This window comes from Equus quagga, chromosome 22 (genome assembly GCF_021613505.1).
Source record: "Equus quagga isolate Etosha38 chromosome 22, UCLA_HA_Equagga_1.0, whole genome shotgun sequence".
Lineage (NCBI taxonomy): Eukaryota > Metazoa > Chordata > Mammalia > Perissodactyla > Equidae > Equus > Equus quagga.
This window is the reverse complement of record NC_060288.1, coordinates 4,990,444-5,015,277: the sequence shown is the minus strand read 5'-3', so window position 1 is coordinate 5,015,277 and position 24,834 is coordinate 4,990,444. Positions and strand designations below refer to the sequence as shown.

Sequence of the window (24,834 nt, the reverse complement as noted above, 5' to 3'; positions counted from 1 at the left end):
AAGTTTTCATCCATTCTTTCTTCTAATATTCTTTTTGCCCCTTTCTCTCTCCTCTCCTTCTGGTATTACCATTATGTACACACAGGTATATGTAGGCATAGTCAATCTTGGCCAACTGGTCTCTGAGGATCTCCTCATTTTTCATTTATTTCTCAGTCTGATTCAATCTTCTTTCAGAATAGAAAATTACTATGGATGTATCTTAAATCCCCAGGTTTTTTTTTTTTTTTTTGCAATCTCAAATCATCTTTTTATCCCTCTAGTGATTTTTTCAATTCTGGTTTTGTACTTTTCTACTCCAAAATTGGATAAGGTTCTTGTTTATAATTTCTATCTTTTTACTGAGGTTCTCTATTTGTTGTCATTATCTTCACACTTTCCTTCAATTTTTAACCTTGATTCTTTTTATTCCTTTGAATATTTATAAAAGCTGCTTTGAAATCTTCACCTGCTTAATCCAACAACTGGGAACACTCATTGATTATATAGTCTCACTTTTTGTTCCTGAGAAATTGACACAATTTGCTTATTTGCATATACTTATTTTTTCCCTGAATACTGGAAATCCAAAATAATATATCATAGTAATTCTGGATTTTCATTTATTCCTTCTGAGAAAATTTTTTTTGTTGCTGCCATTTTATTTCATTATTTTAGTCACTTTCCTGAACTAAATTTGCAACAGCTTTCTACTCTGGAAAGTATGGCTGCTGTATATGTTCAGTTTAAAAAAATTTTTTTCTTCTGTTTAATTTTAAGTTTAGCTTTGTCAGGGTCATCCTTGTGTCTTCAGTTTAGTTTTCAGTCAAGGATTAATCAGGGGTTGTGCACAAATACTTGTCTTGCCTTTCTGTTACTGGATTTTTTTTTTGTGGGAAGGACATTCAAATTTCAGGTCATTTTCAAGTTTGGCCTGGATTTTACTTTCCATTCAAATCTCTTGCATCTTTTCTGTGTTGTGCACAGGCTCCATCAGTTGAGGATGCATTGATGGATGTGTGGTGGGTTAGGCCTGCCCTGGTATCTTTTCTTAGCATTTGCAGTCTCCCGTCACCATGGAATGCACTGAGAGTGCATTATTCCTCTTATGACTGTCTCATCTCCTGACATTCCCTATTAAATGCATGGCTATTTCCTGGTTTGTTTTTTGTTCTAAAAGGCCTTCTATCTCAGTTTAGCAAGGCAGTAAGTCCTTGTGTTCTCCTGACAAAGTGATTGCTATAGTAATTGACAATACTACAACAAATCAAGCAATCCCCTTTCCTCTCACCCACCCTGAAGCAGTGGCAGCAAAGCTAATGGATTTTACACCTCGCTGTGTTCTGGTTGAATTACCATGTTGACAGAGCTGTGACAAAAGAGATAGAAGCATCCTCAGGGAAGGAAGCTACACTCATTTTCTTGTTAAATGAGGTAGTTTTTATGAATAAACACTTTTTAATCTGCTTTTTGTTGATTTCCAGAGTACTGAAATGGTGGTGTTTGACAGTTTTTGTCCACCTTTTTAGTTGCTTTTAGGGGAAAGGTTTTGTTGACCTCTTCCTTCCATATTGCAGGATATCAGAGGTTTATCTCAAGCTATTTTAAATTTTTTAATTTATCGTTGTTTTCAGAAGCTTGATTGTAACTTTCCTAGTTGTAAATTTCTTTATATTTATCTTGCTTGAGTTTCACTTAGCTTCTTGTATTTAAATTTAAATGTTGGGTGTTTTTATCTTGTTTAGGAAACGTGGGGTCATTATTTTTTCAAATATCTTTTCTGTACACTTTTCTATATTTTTCCCTTTCATCTGAAACTCGCATTACGCATATGAAAGAATGGTAGATACTATCTCACAAACATACAATGATGAATCTCATGTGTTTCTCTTATCTCAAAGATCATAGTCCTATACTATAACCTGGTAGCAAATACCTCATATAATTTTCTAGTGTTATTCTGTCATGGCAAGAAGCAGAAGTCTTTGTGACTACTTCTTTTTATTGTCTTTCAAGAATTAGAAGTAATCTCAGAAATTATGTCTGAAATACTGTTGCTTCCTTAAGTTATATTCAAATCTCTTATCTCATCTCACATAAAATATATACATTTTTACCATTCCATGAATTACCTTAATTATAAATTAACTGTAAGGTAAGGATTACCAATTATTGATGCCCTTACTTAGTTGAAAACGTTATTATCAAATTCCCATGAATTACCATAGACGGCTTCACATGAACTCTTTCACAGGTAACCCAAACTCTATCCAAAATTAAGTTCACTATCTTCATGCTTGGTCCATCTTCTGATTCTTTTACTCCAATATGGATATATCATCATTACCCATTCTTCTCCATGTGCCAAATACAACGTATCATCATGCCTTATTCATTGTCGCTCACAAATATTTGATATTATGTAGCAGCTTATTTATCTCCTTTTTTGTTGTTTACTTTGGGATCTTATAATTAAAGCTATTGGTTTCCAGGTAATTTACTTTCATTCAGACTCACAATATAAAACTCATTCTCCACATTGCTGCTTGAGTGGTCTTCTATGGGGATCTCAATTTTATTGCCTTACCAGACACTTGATAACATGTTTGTGGAGGGGATGTATTAATGAATGAAAGAGTAATTGAATCAATGAATAGCCTATGACACTTGCCTTCATCCATGAGAACAAGAGAATACATAAATATGTATTCCATCAGTCAAAATATGATTTACTATTGTTTCCTAATAAATACATACATTTATATTTTGCCACATTTTTTCCAAATTTCATTCAGAATAAACACTTTATCCTACAGTTGTTTTTTTTAATAACTTACAAAGCTTTTAATGATATGGAATGCAAATAATTTATGCAATATTTATTCTCCCATATTGAATTTGTTTTGAATTCATCCTATAACATTTATTGAAACTTGAGTACTATATTCTAACTTATTTAATTAAGTTGATTAAAACTGAGTGTCTCTGAGAAAATCTCATTACAAATATTGTGTACCATCAATTTAATTAAAGCCACTATTCAAGATAACTTTTAACTACTTAGGAGATCATTAAACTTCTGACTTGGAAGTATATTTCTTTAATTATTTCATAAAATAACATTTTATTTTGTTTCAAAAGTTTAATTTCTACTCACCAGATTTCTGAACATTTCCATCATCAATACTTCCCCCTGGTGAATCAATCTGAAATTCACAATCTGGAGGCTTATAACCAGGAAAGCAATGACAATTACCCAAATTATTACATATCTGAAAGAGAAAAACAATAATTATTATAAATCATGTTAGTCTTTACATCTTATAAATAAATACTTAATTTCCAAAGAATAAAATCACTATTTTTCTAGGTTTATTAATACTATATGAGAAATAGGTGAGAAAAAGTAGTGAAAATTTTGACAACATAATGGTCAAGGAGAAAATCATGACCTATGTGATAGTATATTTCTGGCCTCTATATATTGACTTCGATAAGTACTTTGTCTTCCCTCATCATTTTTTAATAAATGGGATTCAATAAAATTATGGCCATTATATTCACAAAAGACAGCATGTCATTGGTTGAATGTAGAATTTTTCACAAATATCTCATTTAGTTATTGTGAATATATTGGCTGTCACCACTTCCACATTTCCTATTTATGCACTTTAATTTCTATATAAAATATTGCAATAAAATTACTATTAATTGACTTAGTCACTTTAATTTCTTAACCTAGCCCTTTTCTCAAAATTTGTTACTATTGATCAAAGATTTGTATTTCATTTTTGTGAACATATTTTCCAAAGTGAAATAATACGGAAGTAAAAAGCATTAAAAATAGACAATAAAATGAAGCTTTATGATAAGCTTGCATTTCAAACAGTTTATATCTGTGGAGTTTACATGTTATTTGTGCTTTTACATTTCAATAGTTTAGTATTAATTTTCATTTTATAGTAAACCAAATAAGTAATATTTTGTAAATTGAAACATTTAAAATGCACAGAACTAAAAGAGTCCTCACCCACTAATGAAGTCCCACTCTCCACTGCTAAGCATTTTCTTCATTTCATTCATATATACATATGTAAACATGTGTACCCACACCACAAACACATGTAAACAGACATGCACGGGGTTTTGCCAAACTAATATCAATAATGTTATACCATGAACTTATTCCCATTTCTATATTTATAAATATAGGAATGGAATATTTTTAAAAGTAGACATAATGTTCAATAATATAGATATTTCCTTAAGTTCTGCTATAGATATTGTTTCCTGTACATTTACATTCATACTGCTAAGTTGATTGTTTAAAGTTTATTAAAATTTTTAAACCTACTTTCCCTACACATCAAAAGTGATTTCAATAAAATGAGTTTTAATTATAGCCTTGAATTCCATAAGTTGCTCTTATGTTTTATATACACATACCTCTACTTTAGGATACATAGTGCACTGGCTATAAACATGTTAATATAAAGTTTTGAAATTAGGATGGGAATGTCACTTATTTATCATTTAAACCTAATCCATAATTGTTTCCCCTTCCTTAATTTACAATATCTAAGCAACATAAGAAAACAGAGGATACTGTCACTGTATTTTGACTATTCATGAAAGAAGATCGTCCACTAGAGCAGAAGCAATAACTGAATAAATAATATTATACAAATTTTCCTAGATGAAGAATGACTTGATATTTCAGACTGGATGTGTGACTCTTTAATGGGAAAAATGAAACAAAAAACAAACTTTAGACACTTGTCAGCAATATTTCTAGGCTCAAAAAAAACAAAGAAAAATAGTCTCACAACATTCTGCCCAAAGGAAGGAGAATTAACTTAACATAACTTTCCTCTCCAACAGCACCAAAAGCAACAGGACAGCACAACAGATTTTACAAAGTTTTGGGAGCGGTCAAGTGAAATTTAATAATCCTGTGACAACAAAGAGATCTTCTATGTTCAAGGGCAAAATTTTTGCATTATTGATATGCAAGGTCTCTAAATATTATCTACCACATACATTTTCTCTCTACTTTTTGAAAAAAAAGTATTATTCCAGTACCCTATCCCTTCCATTAAAGTAGGAGAACAATGTCATGTTAGAAAGAACACTTTATCTAGAATATCAAATCTAAATAGATTATAATATCCTTTACAACGTATTTTTTAGAAAAAATTAACATAATGCATAGAATCTCTCAGGGACCACCAAGTCAAAGTAGCTACACAAAACACAGAAGTTAGAGACAAAAAGCAAAGAGTATGTAAAAGTACAAAAATGAGACAGACTTAATTGTGTGTGCAAGGAGCCATAGTCTTTTTTTTTAAGTTTTGTATAAGGATAGAGGAAAAAAGATATAAGACAAACTGCCAAAATGGCAAGGTAACAAGTGACAAAAAAAAGCTATACTACCGAATTTTCTTTGTATTTGGGCAAGGCAGGGCAAAGGAAGAAATTAAAAATGATTCATCAAAAAGTGAGGAAATGTATAAAGGGGAACTACAAGAAATAAATAGTATACAATGTAAGGAACAAAAGAAAGAATATTAATAAAAGACCACAATTATCACAATGGACTAAATGTGAAAATTAGGAACTAGACCAACATACGTATAACAAAATACAAACGAAAATGTATCAATTATGCACATACCAGAAATCATGATAATTTTTGCAAACACTTATTACAGACTTAAACACTAAAATGATAAACATAAGACATATGAGCACATATAAGTTTTAAACAATGAATTTGGAAATATGGATAGAATTTTTTAAATAAAATGCATTTTAAATAAAATACATTTTTAAATAAAATACAAATAAGCAACTCCTGCCACAGGAGAAATTTTAACCTAATTTTTTTGTGAGAGAATTGCTTTGTGAACATGATATCTTCATATCACATTTTTGTGCTTAATTTGTCACATACATTTTTTGATCCAGAAATACTAATGATAATCTGCAAAATTTCCAATGTGGCAATTGAAAATAAAATAAAATTTTTGTACATCCATTTAAAATTTCTGACAACTGAAATTATATTTTAAGCTTTAAACAGTATTCTTTTTATTGATATATTTGAATAAAAATGATATGTATTTAACATGTACAACATTAAGATCTGATAAAAACATTAATAGTGAAATTATTTTTACAGTCAAAATAGTGAAATGATTATTATAGTAAAGCTAATTAACATATCTCTTCAGATAGTTGCCATTTTTCTATGAGTGATGACTGCACCTGAAATCTACTCTCTTGGCATATGTTCAGAGTTTAATACAATATCATTAAGTATAGTCATCATGCCTGTATATTAGATCTCTAGAGTTATTAATCCTACATAATTGCAACTTTGTACACTTTGACCAGCATCTCAGTGTTTCAACCACAGCCTCCATCTCTGGTAACCACCGTTCTGCTCCCAGCATTCTACTCTCTCCTTCAGTGACTTTGACTTTATTTTGAGATTCCACATAAAAGTGAGGTAATACAGTATTTGTCTTTCTCTGTCTGGCTTATTTTTCTTTGCGTAATATCTTACAGATTTATCCATGTCGTCCCAAATAGCAGGCTCTCCTTTCTCATGGCTGAATTATATTCTATTCTGTGTGTATGTATGTGTGTGTATATATACATCTCACATTGTTTTCCATTCAGGCATCAACAAACACTTGAGTTATTTCCAAAACTTGGCCATTGTAAATAATGTTGCAATGAACATGGGAATTTCTTCAAGATTCTGATTTCATTTACTTTGAATATACAACCAAAAGTGAGACTCATAGATAATATGCTGTTTTATTATTATTTTTGAGGAATCTCTATACTTTTTTCTATAGTAACTAATAATTTACATTCCCACCAACAGTGAACAAGGGTTACCTTTAAGCCATATCCTCGTCAACACTTATTATCTTTTCCCTGTTTGATATCAGATATTCTAACAGATGTGAGGTGATATCTCATTGTGATTTTGATTTGCATTTCTCTGATGATTAGTGATATTGAAGACGTTTTCAAATATGTGTTTGTCATTTGTAAGTCTTCTTCTGTGACATGTCTACTCAGGTCCTTTGCCTATTTTTTAAATTGTGTTATTTGTTTTCTTGCTACTTGCGTCTGAGTTCCTTAGATATTTTGGATATTAATTCCTTATCAAAAGCATACTTTGCAAATATTTTCTCCCATAATGTAGGTAGTCTCTTCACTCTGTTCTAAAAAAGAGAGTCTTACTAGTAAAAGTTGTGTACATATGATGAATCAAAAAGAATACCACTACCATAATTGCCAACCTGTCACAATTAATGAGATTTCTGAACAACCTCATGCTCATAAAATTGGACAGGAATTGTAAATGATAGAGCTGTAAGTTAACTCTATCAATTGAAAATAAAAGACTTGCCTATCTGTTGAGATGTCACTAGAAAGTAAATAGAGCTTCTCTTGGATTCAGTTAAGATTTTACTTGACATTTTAATTACTGTTAAAGAGTTTTTCTTTTCAAAAATTTCAATTGAATTTTTCAGAGAAAAATCCAAATTATAGACATTTTATCTTATTTCATTCTTTTATGTATGCCATATTTCACAGTGAAAAACTTTATTGAATGAAAAAATACATCCAAAATGTCTAAGTAAAGTAAAAATAGAATCTGATAATAGATTAAGAAAAAAAATTGTATCCAATAAAACAAAGCATCAGTAACCTACAAGGGGCCAGCTCCATTGCTGAGTGGTTAAGTTTGTGCGCTCCACTTCTATGGCCAGTTTGGATCCTGGGCACAGAGCTATGCACTGCTCATCAAGCCAGGCTGTGGCAGCATCCCACATAGAAGAACTAGAGCAACTTGCAACTAGGATATACAGCTATGTACTGGGGCTTTGAGGAGAAAGGGGACAAAAAAGAGGATGATTGGCAACAGATGTTAGCTCAGGACCAATCTTCCTAAAAAAAAAAAAAGGTGGTCTTTAAAAAAAAAAAAAACCCTTACAATCCATAACTTTTTTTAGATTTTATGAAAAATATTCAGGCTTAAGACATAAAACAGATAATTGAACAAAGGAAAGAAAAAGATCAGCCCAACAATTGTAGCTATAGACAATAAAAAACAAAATATGAAAATGTAGCTGTCTTGTTTGTTAACAGCCCATAGAAAATTAAAGATGCAGTGACATTTTATATCTTCTAAATCCAATCAATCAAAAATTATAGGTTGAGAGCCAGTGTCATGATGGTGGTGTAGGTTGACTCCGAACACAAGTCCTGCCATGAACACAACAAATTTACAACTATGCTTGGGAGAATTACCCTGAGAGAGAACTGAAAACTGAATAAAAACAACTCCCACAACTAGGGACAGTGTTGACTGAGGAGGAAGAGGCAGGACTTTCTTTCTGGAGAAGAAAAAGCAACTTTCTAGATGCAGCAATTCACTGCTGGCTGGGAGCAATCCCAAGGTATGAAGCCTTCCCTGCAGGAGTGGGGGATCTGAGCAGTGGAGTGTCACAATAATAAGCAGCTTTTGGGTGCAGCACAACTGAGACAAGTGTCATAATGTCTGGCTTTGTGAGCTCTTAAGAACAATGGAGAATATCCTCAGTAAAGCTATCAGACATGGGGGGAAAGCCTGCTCTTAAAGGGCTCATGCACAAATTCACCCATTTCAGAAAACAACCTAAACTAGCCGGAAAGAAAAGTTCACAGTTCTTTGGTGAAAAGGGACTCACTTGATAGGCTCTGAGTGGGCTTAGTGAGAGTTGAGGTCCCAGGCTGGATCTACCTCCAGAGGGACTGAGACATTGGAAGCAGCCATTTTTGTGACCTAGTTCAGGAGTGCTGACACAGATGCTGGCAGACACTACTGGAGTTCTTCCCCTGGCCTGTTAGCCCAGAGTCTGCCCCACCCACTAGAACATCAATTTAATCCAGCTCAGCCAGGGAAAGCAGTCCACCCTAGGGAATGTCCCCACCCAAAAGCAAGCCCTTGGGCAACTTGTGGGTCTGCATGGGTGGGGTGCCTGGAACCTCTGCAGCCAGGCAAATGGGGCCACATATGCAGGGCAGGGCATGAGCAAGGCACAGGCCTGCATTGGTGGAGTGTGTGGGGCCTCTGCAGTGGGGCAATTGTGTATGCTTCAGTGAGTCAGGGAGTATGAATGGGGCAGGACTGTGTTGACAGGGTGTGTGGTCCTGCAGGCAGTGGGGCTTGTGCTTCTCAAACAGCCACATAGGGGATCAGCCCCATTTCCAAAGCTTGAAAAATTGGGTGCTCCCATGCCTCCAGCCAGCCCCACTCAGCTGCACTCCTGAGAGAGCTGACAACAGTCTTACAGGTTGGAGACATACAGCAATTGTAAGTCCCTGAGCTTAGTAACCATCCATGCTGGAGGCTTACTTACTTAACAGAAGAACTGCAACAAGAATGTGCTATTAGTCCTTGAAGCCAACTGTGCTGGGGCTCCCCAGACCTGATAAAGTGACTGAAGGCACCACAGCAGCCACACGCAGTTGGGCATTCCAACCAGCTGCTAGGAGGACAGTCTACATCTGCATCTGCAGCAAGAGCAACTCTTCCACAACAGGACACATGTGGCCCACACAGCAGACACTCCTGGAGTATTTGGAACTGGTGATGAGAGGGAAGCACACTGCTGGACCTCATAAGGCATCTCTCACATAAGGCCAACTTCTCAAGATCAGGAGACATAGCTGACCAACCTAATGCATAGACATAAGCACAGAGAAAGAGGCAAGAAGAGGAGACGAAGGAATATGTTACAAAGAGGGGAACAGGACAAATCCTCAGAAAAAGAGCTCAATGAAACAGAGATAAACAATCTACCTGACAAAGAGTAAAAACTAATAGCCATAAGGATGCTCACTGATCTTGATAGAAGAAGGGATGAACACAGTGAGAACTTCAACAAAGAACTGGAAAATATAAAAAAGAACCAATCAGAAATGAAGAATACAATACTGGAAATGAGAAATTCACTAGAAGGCCTCAATAGCAGAATAGGTGATACAGAAGCACAAATCAGCAACCTAGATGAAAGTCTAGAGGAAACAACCCAAACAGAACAGATTAAAGAAAAAAGAATTAAAAAGAATGAAGACAGTCTAAGGGACCTATGAGACTATATCAAGTGCACTGACATCTGTATTATAGTGTGTTCCAGAAGGAGAAGAAAGAGAAAAAGGGGCAGAGAATCTATTTGAAGAAATAATAGCTGAAAACTTTCCTAACCTACAGAGGGAACTAGACATCCAGGTACAGGAAGCACAGAGAGCACTAAAGAAGATAAATGCAAGGAGGCTCACACCAAGACACATTATAATTAAAATGTCAAGAATTAAAGATAAACATAGAATCCTAAAATCTAAAAATCATAAAATCAGAGAAAGGCAACAAGGGACATACACAGGAAACCCCATGAGGCTCTCAGCTGACCTCTCAGCAGAATCCTTACAGGATAGAAGGGAGTGGCATCATATATTTAAAACACTGAAAGGAAAAACCCTACAGCCAAGAAAAATCTACATGGCAAGGTTATCATTCAGAATGGAAGTAGAGATAAAGAGTTTGCCAGACAAGCAAAATCTAAAGGAGTTTATCACCAAGAAACCAGCCTTACAAGAAATGCTAAAGAGACTTAAGTAGAAAAGAAGATCACAAATAGGAATAAAAAAATTATTCAAAAAAAGCAATAAAATCACTGGTAAAGGCAAATATGCAGTAAAGGTAGAAAATCAATCACCTATGAAACTAACATGAAGGTCAATAGTCAAAAGTTTTAAAATTATCTACTTCCATGATAAGAGGGTAATGGATATACGTGAAGAAAAAAGAGGTTAAATATAATATAAAAAGCGTAAAATGTAGGAGGAGGGGAGAAAAAGAGTAGATCTTTTAGCAAAATATCAAAGTAAGAGACCATCAACATAAATTGCTATATATGTAGGTTATTATATATGAACCTCATGGTAATCACAAACCTGAAACTTATAATAGATACACAAAAAATTAAGAAAAGGGAACTCAAACATAATATTAAAGAAAGCCATCAAACCACAAGGGAAGAGAACAAGAGAAGAAAGAAACAGAGAAGAACTACTAAAACACCCAGAAAAAAGTAACAAAATGGCAGTAACTACATTGTTACCAATACTTCTTTTTTTAAAAACTCTTTTTTTCTTTTTCTCCCCAGAGCCCCCTAGTACATAGTTGTATATTTTTAGTTGTGAGTCCTTCTAGTTGTGGCACATGGGATGCCACCTCAGCATGGCTTGATGAGTGGTGCCATGTTCATGCCCAGGATCTGAACTGGTGAAACCCTGGGCTGCCACAGCAGAGCGTGTGAACTTAACCACTTGGCCACAGGACTTGCCCCATCAATAACTTCTTTACATGTCGATGGACTAAATGCTCCAATCAAAAGGCATAGGATGGCCAATTGGATAAAAAACAATACCTATATATATATGCTGCATACAAGAGACACACTTCAGACTTAAAGACACTCACAAACTGAAAGTGAAGGGATGAAAAAAGATACTGCATGCAAATGACAAAGCAAAGAAAGCTTGGGTAACATTACTTACATCAGACAAAACAAACTTTACAACAAAAACTGTAACACAAAACAAAGGACACTACATAATTATAAAGGGACCAATCCAACAAGAGGATAAATACTTGTAAATATCTATATACCTAACATAGGAGCACTTAATATATAAAGAAATTATTAACAAGCATAAAAGGAGAAATAGACAGTAACACAATAATAGTAGGGTAATCTAACACTCTGCTTATACCAATGAATAGATCATCCAATGAGAAAATCAATAAGGAAACATTGGCCCCAAATGACCCATTAGGTCAGATGGACTTAATAGATATGTACAGAATATTGCATCCACAAACTTCAGAAAATTCCTTTCCAACGAACATGGACTATTCTCCAGGATCGGTCATTATTAGGCCATAAAACAAGTTTCAATACATTTAAGAAGATTGAAATAATACCAAGCATCTTTTCTGACTACAACAACATGAAACTAGCAATCAACCACAGGAAGAAAATCAGAAAAGCTATAAATATGTGGAGATTAAACAAAACACTTCTGAGTAACTACTGGCTCCACGAAGAAATCAAAGGATAAATAAAAAAATAACTGGAAACAAATGAAAATGAAAATACGACATGCCAAAACTTATGGGATACAGAAAAGTTGTTCTAAGAAGGAAGTTTATAGCAACAGGCCTACCATAACAAGCAAGGAAAATCTAAATAAACAATGTAACAGTGCTTCTAAAGGAACTGGAAAAAGAAGGACAGAGCCAAAAATCAGTAGAAGGAAAGAAATAATAAAAATCAGAGTGGAAATAAATGAAATAGAGAAAAAAATCAATGAAACCAAGAGCTGGTTCTTCAAAAAGATAAACAAAATTAACAAAACTTTTGCTGGACTCATCAAGAAAAAAAGAAAGAAGGTTCAAATAAATAAAATCAGAAATGAAAAAGGAGAAACTTCAATGGACATCTCAGAAATATAAAAGATTACTATAAGAGAATACCACAAAAAGCTATATGTCAACAAATTGGATAATCTAGAAAAACTGGATAAATTCTTAGAATCATACAACCTTCCAAAACTGAATCATGAAGAAATAAAGAATTTGAATAAACCAATCAACAGAAAGGAGATCAAAACAGTAATTAAAAACCTCCCCCAAAATAAGAGTCCAAGAGCAAAGAGCTTCCCTCATGAATTCTACCAAACACTCAAAGAAGATTTAATACCTATGCTTCTCAAACTCCTCCAAAAAATAGAAGAGGAATGAAAGTTTCCTCTCTCATCTTACAAAGCCAAAATTACCCTGATAGCAAAACAAGACAAGGACAACATAAAAAAAGAAAATTACAGGCCTATATCAGCGAAGAACATTGATGCAAAAATCCTCAACCAAATACTATTGAATCAAATACAACAAAACATTAAATAGATCATACACCATGAAGAAGTGGGATTTATTCCAGGGATGCACGTATGGCTCAACATCCACAAATCAATCAACGTGATACACCACATTATCAAAATGAAGAATAAAATCACATGATCATCTTAATAGATGCAGAGAAAGCATTTGACAAGATACAGCATCCGTTTATGATAAAGAAGGAAAGTACCTCCAAATAAGAAAGGCCATGTATGACAAACCCATAGCTAATATCATTCTCAATGGGAAAAATTGAAAACTATTCCTCTAAGAACAAGAACCAGACAAGGATGCCCACTTCCACCACTCTTATTTAGCATAGTATTGGAAGTCCCTGTCAGAGCAATCAGGCAAGAGAAAGAAATAAAACGATCCAAATTGGAAAGGAAGATGTGAAACTGTCACTATTTGCAGATGACTTACTTTATATATAGAGCACCCTAAAGAATCAACCAAAAAACATTTAGAAATAATCAATGAATACAGTAAAGTTGAAGGATACAAAATCAACATACAAAAATCACTTGTGTTTGTATACACTAATAATGAAGTAGCAGAAAGAGAAATTAAGAATATAGTCTCATTTACAATTGTAACAAAAATGATAAAATACCTAGGAATAAATTTAACCAAAGAGGTTAAAGACATGTACACTGAGAACTAAAAAACATTGTTGAAAGAGATAGAAGACACAAAGAAATGGAAAGATATTCTTTGGTCTTGGACTGGAAGAATTAACATAGTTAAAATGTCCATACATCCTAAATTAATATACAGATTCATTGCAATCTCTATCAAAGTTCCAACAACATTTTTCACAGAAATAGAACAAAGAACCTTACAATTTATGTGAATCAATAAAAGACTCTGAGTATCAAAAGCAATCCTGAGAAAAAAAGAACAAAGCTGGAGGTATCTCATTCCCTGATTTCAAAATATACAACAAAGCTATAGTAACTAAAACAGCATGGTACTAGCACAAAAACAGGCACAGAGATCAATGAAACAGAATCAAGAGCACAGAAAGAAACCCACACATTATGGACAGCTAATTTTTGACAACAGAGCCAAGAATATACAATAGAGAAAGGAAAGTATCTTCAATAAATGGTGTTTGGTAAACTGGACAGCCACATGCAAAAGAATGAAAGTAGACCATTAACTTACACCATACACAGAAATTAAGTCAAATAGATTAAAGACTTGAATGTAAGACCAGAAACCATGAAACGCCTACAAGAAAATATAGGCAGTACACTCTTCAACATCAGTCTTAGCAGCATATTTTCAAGTACCATGTCTGACCGGGCAAGGGAAACAGTAGAAAAAATAAACAAATGGTAATACAGCAAACTAAAAAGCTTCTGCACAGCAAAGGAAACCATCAACAAAAAGAAAAGACAAGCTAACAATTGGGAGAAGATATTTACAAACTATATAACTGATAAGACGTTAATATCCAAACTATATAAAGAACTTACACAATCCAACAACCACAAAACTAACAACCTCATTTAAAAATGGGCAAAAGCTCTGAACAGACATTTCTACAAGGAAGCTATACAGATGGCCAAAAGGCACACGAAAAGATGTTCAACATCACTAATTATAAGGGAAATGCAAATCAAAACTACAATGAGATATCACCTCGTGCCCATCAGAATGGCTATAATTAACAAGACAAGTAATTACAAAGGTTTGAGAGGATGTAGAGAAAAGGAAACTCTCATACACTGGTAGTGGGAGGGCAATGTGGTGCAGCCACTATGGAAAACAGTCTGGAGATTCCTCCAAAAATTAGGAATAGAACTACCACAGGATCCAGCTATTCCACCGCTGAGTATTTATCCAAAAAACATGAAAACAGAAGTGAGTAAAGATATACGCACCCTTATGTTCACTGCAGTGTTGTTCACAATAGACGAGACTTGGAAGCAACCTAGGTCTCTATCAGTGAGCAATGGATAAAGAAGATGTGGTACATAGACACAATGGAATACTACTCAGCCATAAAAAGTGATGAAATCTGGCCATTTGTGATGGACCTGAGGGTATTATGTTAAGCAAAATAAGTCAGAGAGAGAAAGTCAAATACTGTCTGATCTCACTCATAAAGAGAAGATAAAAACAACAACAACAAAAATGCATAGAGACAGAGTTTGGATTGGTGGTTACCAGAGGGGATGGGGAGGGAGGAGGGCAAAAAGGATGATTAGACACATACATATGGTGATGGATTGTAATTAGTCTTTTGGTGGTGAACATGATGTAATCTACACTGAAATCGAGATATGATGATGTATACCTGAAATTTATGTAATGTTACAACCCATTGTTACTGCAATAATAAAATACAAAGGATTTATAAAATTAAAGACAGTAATTTGGTGAATTTGGAATCATTCTTATAATGATACTGTATCATACACTTATTTTCTTTTAGGAAAATAATTTTTAGAAAACCAAAATTATAAATTTTAAGAAATTAAAATTGAATGTAAAAGTAACTATAAACTTATATTACCAGATTAACACAGGTAAGCAGTTGAGAAGAAATAAAAGGTTTTTTGCACGGGAGTACTTTTCCTATTAGGAACCTCTTTATAAGAACAATCACAAAATTCTCTAACATGTCCACATGATTTTTTGTTTTTGTTGTTGAGGAAGATTGTCTCTGAGCTAACATTTGTGCCAGTCTTCCTCTATTTTTTATGTGGGACACCACAGCATGTCTTGATGAGTGCTGCAAGTCTGTGCCTGGGATCTGAACCTGCAAACCCCACATTGCCAAAGTGAAGCAATTAATCTTAACCACTATGCAACTTGGCCTGCCCCAGCAAAATTTTATTTAAGTATACTCTTTGTAAAATATTATACAGTCATAAATTTCAATTATAAAGAGTATGAGGAAGAATGAAATATGTTAATATAAGTAGACCATACATTTATTTGCATAATAAAAGAAAAAATGTTTTCCATTTAAACATGTTACTAGTTCATAAGTTGTAGGTACTTAGAATAAATTCAATACACATATAGTACAATTTGTTTAATAGTGCTTGAATTAGCTTAGCTGATCTTTATGTTAGCTATTCCTAAGCAAGGTCAATTTAAAAGTAACTTGGACTCTCAATTCTTCAAAACAGGATAAATTTTTACTTTGAATTACCCACAAAAATAACATTCAATTTAGAAATTCAAAAAGAAAAGTTACTTACCCCATTCCCTTTGCATTTTGTAGTGGCATTGCAGTTATATCCCATTAAATGAACTCCTTTGCAGGTTTTATTTACACAATACTAAAATGAAACGTACAAAAAAACCCAAAAATGATTTCATAATCATTCACAAATTTGATATAATATGAGAAAATAATTAACCTTTTGTTATATATGCATAAGAAATGATCAAGTTGAGGGTTTTTTTTTCCATGTTACTCTGATTCTGCTAGAAAGATTCTGGAATTCCAATATAAAAATCAATCATGATAAATTTAAGAAAAAAACTTCTAAGGGTGTTAGCCTTGACATGGTTTATCTAATGATGTCATATAATTTTTGTTTGACACTTACAATTGGGAATTGAATTGAGAATACTTATCAGGGGAGATTTCTATATTATGTTGATGTTCTTTTATGAATAATTGGTTGGATAATTGTTAATGATTTTTCTCCTCAAAAATTGGAACATAATTCATTAATTTTGGGTTTCAAATATAAGTTAATATTTTGGATTATAAATCAGCATGAATCATTGTTACAATATTGATCAGAATAACCTGGCAAGAGAACTATTTTAACTTCATTTTTATCCGTTGTAAAATCCTTGTTATGTTAAACTGGGAAATTCCGTGGTAATTAATCATCTGGATATGTGCCTTTTTGCCTTATTTGCCTTTTTATATTTTATTAACTGCCCTCCTAGCTTGTATTCTTTTGTTTTCTTAAAAAATATTCGCATCATATATGATTAAATCATTTAACTATGAAGATATCAAATGAAAATGAAAATTAGCATTTTGGAATTATTTCCTCGAAATTAACACACAGTCAATAAGTAAATGATATCGCCTATGCCAGCCCACTATTACCCGTTCTCTTCAACATAATATTGGAAGTTCTAGCCAGAACAATTAGGCAAGAAAAATAAATAAAAGGTATAAAAATTGTACAGGTAGAAGTAAGATTATCTCTACTTGCAGATGACATGATCTCATTTGTAGAAAACTCAAAATACTCCAGACACAATAAAAGCCTGTTAGAACAAATCAATGAGTACAGTAAGGTTGCAGGATAAAATATTAACACACAAAAATCAAATGTATTTCTTCTTTTTTGTGTGAGGAAGATTGGCTCTGAGCTAACATCTGTTGCCAATCATTCTCTTTTTGTCCAATGAAGATTGCTGCTGAGCTAACATCTGTGCCCATCTTCCTCTATTTTTGTGTGTGGGACACTGCCACAGCATGAGTTGGTGAGATGTGTCTACGTCTGCACCTGGAATCCAAACCTATGAAGCCACGGCTGCCAAAGCGGAGTGCACAACTCAATGGATATGCCAGCAGGCCAGCCCCTCAAATGCATTTCCTTTCAGTCACAATGAACATTCTAAAAAGGAAATTAAGGAAACAATTCCATTTACAATAGCATCAATTATTATTACCAAGCAAACTTAGCCAAGGAGACAAAAGATGTATACTTTGAAAACAACAACAAATACTAAAAAAAAAAAAAAAAAGGAAGATATAAATAAATAGAAAGATATCCTGTGTTCATAGACTGGAAGGCATAATATTATTAAAATGTCAATACTGCCCAAAGCAATCTACAGATTCAATGCAATCTCTATCAAAATTCTATTGACGCTTCTTTTACAGAAAAACAGAAAAATCCATCCTAAAATTTATATGGAATCTCAAGAGACTTCAAATAGCCAAACAATCTTTAAAAAGAACAGGACCCACACTTCCTGATTTCCAAACTTACTACAAAGTTACAGCAGTGAAAACAATGTAGTCTTGGCAAAAATTCAGACATATTGACCAACGGAATAGATTAGAAAGCCAGAAATACACATTCACACATATGGTCAAATGATTTTCAATAAGGCCGTTTTCCTTTTAATGGGAAAAGACAGTCTTTTCAACAAATGGTGCTGGGAAAACTGTATATCCACATGCGAAAGAATCAAATTATACCCTTATCTTACACCACAGACAAAAATTAACTCAAAATGATCAAAGACCTAAACATAAAAGCTGAAACTATGAAACTCTTAGAAGACATAGAAATTTCATAACGTTAATTTAGAAACGATTTCTTGGATAGGCTACCAAAATCATAGACAACAACAACAAAATGTATACGCTGGACTTTATGAAAATTAAAAAGACCTTTTTTGTTTTGAGGAAGATTAACCCTGAACTAACTGCTGCCAATCCTCCTCTTTTTTCTGAGGAAGACTGGCCCTGAGCTAACATCCACGCCCATCTCCTCTACTTTTTGGGACGCCTGCCACAGGATAGTGTGCCAAGCAGTGTCATATACACACCCGGGATCCCAACCTGCGGACCCAGGGATGCTGAAGTGGAACATGTGAACTTAACTGCTGAGCCACTGGCCGGCCCCTAAAAAGACTTTTATATGTTAAAAGACACTATCAAGAGACTGAAAGGCAACCCACAAATGAAAGAAAATATTAACAAATCATATATGTGATAAGAGATTAATACCCAGAGTATATATAGAATTTCTAAAACTCAATAGCATCACACACTGATGTTCACTGAAAATGCGCAATGGATACGAATACACATTTCTCTAAAGAAGATATATGGATGGCCAACGAGTATGTGAAAAATGTTCAACGTTATTAATCATTCAGAAAATAAGAATTAAAAACACAATGAGATACCACCTTACACCTGTCAGGATAGCTGTTGACAAAACAAAGACAAAAGAAAAAAAAAACCCAGAAAATAAGTGTTAGTGAGGATGTGGACAAATTGGAACTTTTGTAGATTACTGGTGGGAATGTAAAATGGTACAATCACTGTGAAAAACAGAATAGTTGGTCCTTCAAAAGTTAAACATATAATTACCATAGGATCCAGCAAATCCATGTTTAGGTATATACCCAAATAATTAAAGGCAGGGGCTTGAAGAGGTATTTGTACACCAATGTTCATAGCAAAAGGTCCATTGACAGATAAATGAATAAACAAAATGTGGGATATACATACTATGGAATATTGACCCAGCCTTTAAAAAAATGAAGTACTGATACATGCTGCAACATGGGTGAACCTTGAAAACAATATGCTAAGTGAAATAAAGCAGCCACAAAAGGACAAATATCCCATGACTCCACTAAATAAGGTACCTGGAGTAGTCAAATTCATAGAGTTACAAAGTAGACTAGTGGTCATTGAGGGGAGAGAGAAATGAGGAGCTATTGCTTAATGGATATAGAGTTTCAGTTTGTGAGGATGAAAAAGTTCCAGAGATGGACAGTGATGGTGGTTGCACAACAATGTGAATGTACTTAATGTCGCTCAATCATACACTCTAAAACAGTAAACTGTAAATTTTACATTACGTATATTTTATCAAACATGAAAGTAAAAAAAATTGTACATGCCATGTGAAAATGATAAATTGTATAAATTAGACAAATGAATGTATAGGGAGATAGGAAATTAACACTAAGTTCATTGATTATTATTCTAACTGCCATTTCTCACTGGATTTTAGACATGATCTTAAGTTGTACATTGCTAATCAATATAAGAAAATGAGGACAGGAGACATCTCATCAAGATGGCAGCATAGGCAGACTCTGAAATCATCTCCTCCCATGAACACAACCATGTTACAACTATTTTTGGAAGAATTACTCTGGATAGAAAGCTGAAAACTGGATAAAAAGAACCCCCACAACAAGGGACAGTCATGACTAAGGTGGAAGAGGCAGAAATTCTTTCTGGAGAGAAAAAAACTCACCTTCAGGAGAAGCAGAGTTTCTCAGATGGCCAGGTGGGAGCCACCCTAACGTACGCAGCCCTCTCTGGAGGAGCAAAGCCCTGAGCGGGGGCCTGATACTACTGTAAGCATCCTTCAGTCTCAGCACAACTGAGAGGAGGGTCTTACTACCTGGCTTTGCTGGCTATTAACTGCAGCAGGTAATACCCCCCAAAAAGCTATTGGACAAAAGCCAAAAATACTGGGGTTTTAAAGGGCCCAGTCACAAATTCATCCCTCTCAGCAACCTAAAATCACCAGAAGAAGGCTGACAGTCCTTTGGTGAAAAGAGACTCACCTGGTAGGCTCTCAGTGCATCTTGGTGAGAGGAGAGACCTCTCCAGGGACTGAGAAATTGGTGATGGCCATTGTTGTGACCTAGTCGAGGCATGCTGACAGAGACCCCAGTAGATGCCAGTGAAGTTCTTCCTCTGGCTTGTTAGCCCAGGGGTATGCCACACCCACTATAATGCAGATTTAATCTAGTTCAGCCAGAGCAGGCAGCCTGTCCTAGGGACCAGCCCCACCCAAAAGCAAGCCCTCAGGCTATTCATCAACCTGCATCGACTGAGTGCCTTGGTTCTCTACAGGCAGGCAAGTGTGTCTGATTCTGGGGGGAAGGGCCTGTGTGAGGACCAGGTGAACTGTAGGGGGCAATGTTGGAGAGGTGGGGACCTCTGCAGTGGGGCATTGGGATACATTCAACGGGGTTGGGAAGTGTGCACAGACCAGCACTGGGTTGACAGTGTGTGTGGACCTGTGGGAGATGAGTCCTATCAGTGGCAGAAGAACTGTGCTTCACAAATAGTCATAAAAAAGATCAGCTCCCCCTTCCAAAGCCTGAAACCATTGAGTGCTTTCATGCCTAGGGCCAGCCCCACTCAGCTGCACTCCTAAGAGAACTGACAACAGCCTCATAGACCTGAGGCCTTAGCAACTGCAAGCCCCTGAGCCTAGCAACCAGCTACACTGGGTACCTACCCAATTAACAGGAAAGTGGCAACAGAAGTATGCAGTTAGACCTTGTAGCAAGTGGGGCTGAGGCTCCCCAAACCAGTTTTACAAACAACGGGCAAGGGAGAGAAAGACTAGACTCCCTGGGCACCTGCATTAGCAGCAACCCTGTCATAGCAGAAGGACACAACTAGCCCTCAAAGGGTTCACTCCTGGGTCATTTGGACTGGTGATGAGAGGGAAGCACACTGCTGGGCCTCAAAAGGTATCTATTACATAAGGCCACTTCTCCAAGATCAGAAGACACAGCCGACTCACCTAATACATAGTTATAAGCACAGAAGAGGAGGCATAATGAGGAGACAAAGGAATGCATTCCAAGCTAAGGAACAAGACAAAACCCTAGAAAAAGGACTAAATGAAAGAGAAATAAGCCACCTACCTGACAAAGAGTTCAAACAAAAACTCATAAGGATGCTGACAGATATAGGGAGAAGAATGGATGAACACAGTGAGCTCATCAACAAAGAACTGGAAAATATCAAGAAGAACAGATCATAAATGAACAATACAATATAGGAAAAAAATAATTGACTTGAGGGACTCAATAGCAAAGTAGGTGATATAGAAGGGATCAGCGAGCTGGAAGAAAGACTAGAGGAAATCACCCAAGCTGAACAGATAAAAGAAAAAAATAGAATGAGAACAGTCTAAGGGAACTCTGGGACAATATCAAGCACACTAACATTTGTATTATAGGTGTTGCAGAAGGAAAAGAGAGAGAGAAAGGGGCACAAAATCTATTTAAAGAAATCATAGCTGAAAGTTTTCCTAACCTAAGGAAGGAAACAGACATTCAAGTACAGGAAAGACAGAGAGCTCCAAACAAGATACAACCAAAGAGGCCCACACCAAGACATATTATAATCAAAATGTCCAAAATTAAAGAGAAAGAGAGAATCCTAAAAGCAGCAAGAGAAAGGCAACAAGTGACATACAAAAGAAAGCCCGTAAGGCTATCAGCAGACTTCTCAGCTGAGACTCTACAAATGAGAAGAGAATGGCATGACATATGCAAAGTGCTGAAAGGAAAAAATCTATAGCTAAGAATACTCTATCCAGCAAGGTTGTCATTCAGAAAGGAAGGAGAGATAAAGAGCTTCCCAGACAAGCAAAAATTAAAGGACTTTATCACCAAGAAACTAGTTCTAAAAGAAATGCTAAAGGGACTTATTTAAGTGGGAAAGCGATGACCACATATAGGGATAAAAAAATATCAAAAAAGACCCCCCTCCCAAAAAAACAGGCAATAAAATCACTGGTAAAGGTAAAAATATAGTAAATGTAGCAGATCAAACACCTGTGAAGACAACATGAAGGTTAAAAGAAAATGAACTAAAATTACTTATTTCAAAGAAAGAGGGTAATGGATAGACACACACAAAACAAGAGATTAGATATGATTTCTAAAACGCAAAATGTGAGAGGAGGGAGTGAAAAAGTAGAGCTTTTAGAAAGAGGTCAAACTAAAGAGTCAATCAACTTAATATAGATTGCTATATATATAGAATATTATATAGGATCCTCATGGTAATCACAAACCAGAAACCTATAATAAGTAAGACAAAAGAAATCAAACATATTACTAAAGAAAGAATCAAACCACAAGAGAAGAGTGCAAAAGAAAAAGAAAGGAACAGACAAGAACTACTAAAACATCCAGAAAAAAAGTAACAAAATAGCAATAAATGCATTTTTATCAATAGCTACTCTAAAGGTCAATGGACTAAATGCTCCAATCAAAAGTCATAGGGTGGCCAATTGGATAAAAAAACAAGACCCATATATATGCTGCATACAAAAGACACACTTCAGACTTAAAGACACTCATAAACTGAAAGTGAAAGGATGGAAAAATATATTCCATGCAAATGGCAAAGAAAAGAAACCGGGGGTAGCAATACTTATATCAGACAAAATAGACTTTAAAACAAAAAATGTAATAAAAGACAAAGACAGCACTACATAATAATAAAGGGAACAATCCAACAAGAAAACATAACACTTGTAAATATCTAAGCACTCAACATAGAAGCACATAAATATATAAATCAATTATTAACGGACATAAAAGGAGAAACAGACAGTAACACAGTAAGAGTACGGGACTTTAACACTCCAATTACACCAATGGATAGATCATCCAAACAGAAGATCAATATGGAAACACTGGCCTTAAAGGACACATTTAACCAAATGCACTTTGAATATATATATAGAATATTCCATCCAAAAACCACAGAATACACATTCTTTTCAAATGCACATGGAACATTCTCCAGGATTGATCACATATTAGGCCACAAAACAAGTCTCAATAAATTTAAGAAGATTGAAATAATATCATGCATCTTTTCTGACCACAAAGGTATGAAATTAGAAATCAATTACAAGAAGAAAAGCCACAAAAATGTGGAGATTGAACAAAATGCTACTGAACAGTGATTGGGTCAATGATGAAATCAAAGCAGAAATAAAAAAATTCCTGGAGACAAATGAAAATGAAAACACAATATGTCAAAATCTGTGGGGATACAGCAAAAGTGGTTCTAAGAAGGAAGTTTATAGCAATTCAGGCCTACCTCAACAAAGAAGAAAAATCCCAAATAAACAATCTAACAGCACATCTAAAGGAACAGGACAAAGAAGAACAAACAAAGCCCCAAATCAGCAGAAGGAATAAAATACTAAATATCAGAGCAGAAATAAAGGAAATAGAGACTAAAAAACAATAGGAAAAATTAATGAAATCAAGAGATGGTTCTTTGAAAAGATAAACAAAGTTGACAAACCCTTAGCTGGACTCCCCAGGAAAATAAGAGAGAAGGCTCAAATAAATAAAATCAGAAATGAAAGAGGAGAAATTGCAATGGACACCTCAGAAATACAAAAGATAATGAGAGAACACTAGCAAAAGCCACATGCCAACAAATTGGATAATCTAGAAGAAATGGATAAATTCTTGGAAACATACTATCTTCCAAAACTGGACCAAGCAGAAGTAGAGAATTTGAAGAGACCAATTGCCAGTAAAGTGATCGAAACAGCAATCAAAAACTTCTCAAAAAATAAAAGTCCAGGACCAGATGGCTTCCCTGGTGAATTCTGCCAAACATTCAAAGAAGACTTAACACCTATCCTTCTCAAACTCTTCCAAAAAATTGAAGAGGAGGGGAGGCTTCCTAACTCATTCAACAAAGCCAACATTATTCTGATAAACAAAAAAAACCAGACAAGGACAACACAAAAAAAGAAAATTACAGGCCAATATCACTGATGAACACTGATGCAAAAATCCCCAACAAAATCCTAGCACATCGAAGAATACAACAATACATTCAAAAGATCATAGACCATGATTGGGTGGGATTCATTCCAGGGATGCAGGGATGGTTCAACATCCACAAGTCTATCAACATGATACACCACATTAACAAAATGAAGAATAAAAATCACATGATCATATCTATAGATGCAGAGAAAGCATTTGACAAGATACAGCATCCATTTATGATAAAAACTCTAAATAAAACGGGTATAGAAGGAAAATAACTCAACAGAATACAGGCCATATATGACAACCCACAGCAAATATTCTCAACGGAGAAAAACTGAAAGCTATCCCTCTAAGAACAGGAATCAGACAAGGATGTCCACTTTCACCACTCTTATTTATCATAGTATTGGAAGTTCTATTGAGATCAATCATGCAAGAAAAAGAAATAAAAGGGATCCAAATTGGAAAAGAAGTGAAACTGTCACTCTTTCTAGACCACATGATTTTATGTATAG

At 34.8% G+C, this 24,834-nt stretch overlaps 1 protein-coding gene across 1 annotated transcript in view; it reads right to left on the bottom strand.

The window, feature by feature from the left end:
* The window catches only part of LOC124231814 (disintegrin and metalloproteinase domain-containing protein 18-like), a 255,941-nt gene that overhangs the window by 26,038 nt on the left and 205,069 nt on the right, over positions 1-24,834 (bottom strand). The window contains exons 15-17 of the mRNA XM_046648809.1: positions 16,228-16,308; positions 3,133-3,251; positions 684-685 (exon numbers count right to left, since the gene is read on the bottom strand). Coding sequence (XP_046504765.1) covers positions 684-685; positions 3,133-3,251; positions 16,228-16,308 — 202 coding nt within the window. The remainder of the gene's footprint in view (positions 1-683; positions 686-3,132; positions 3,252-16,227; positions 16,309-24,834) is intronic.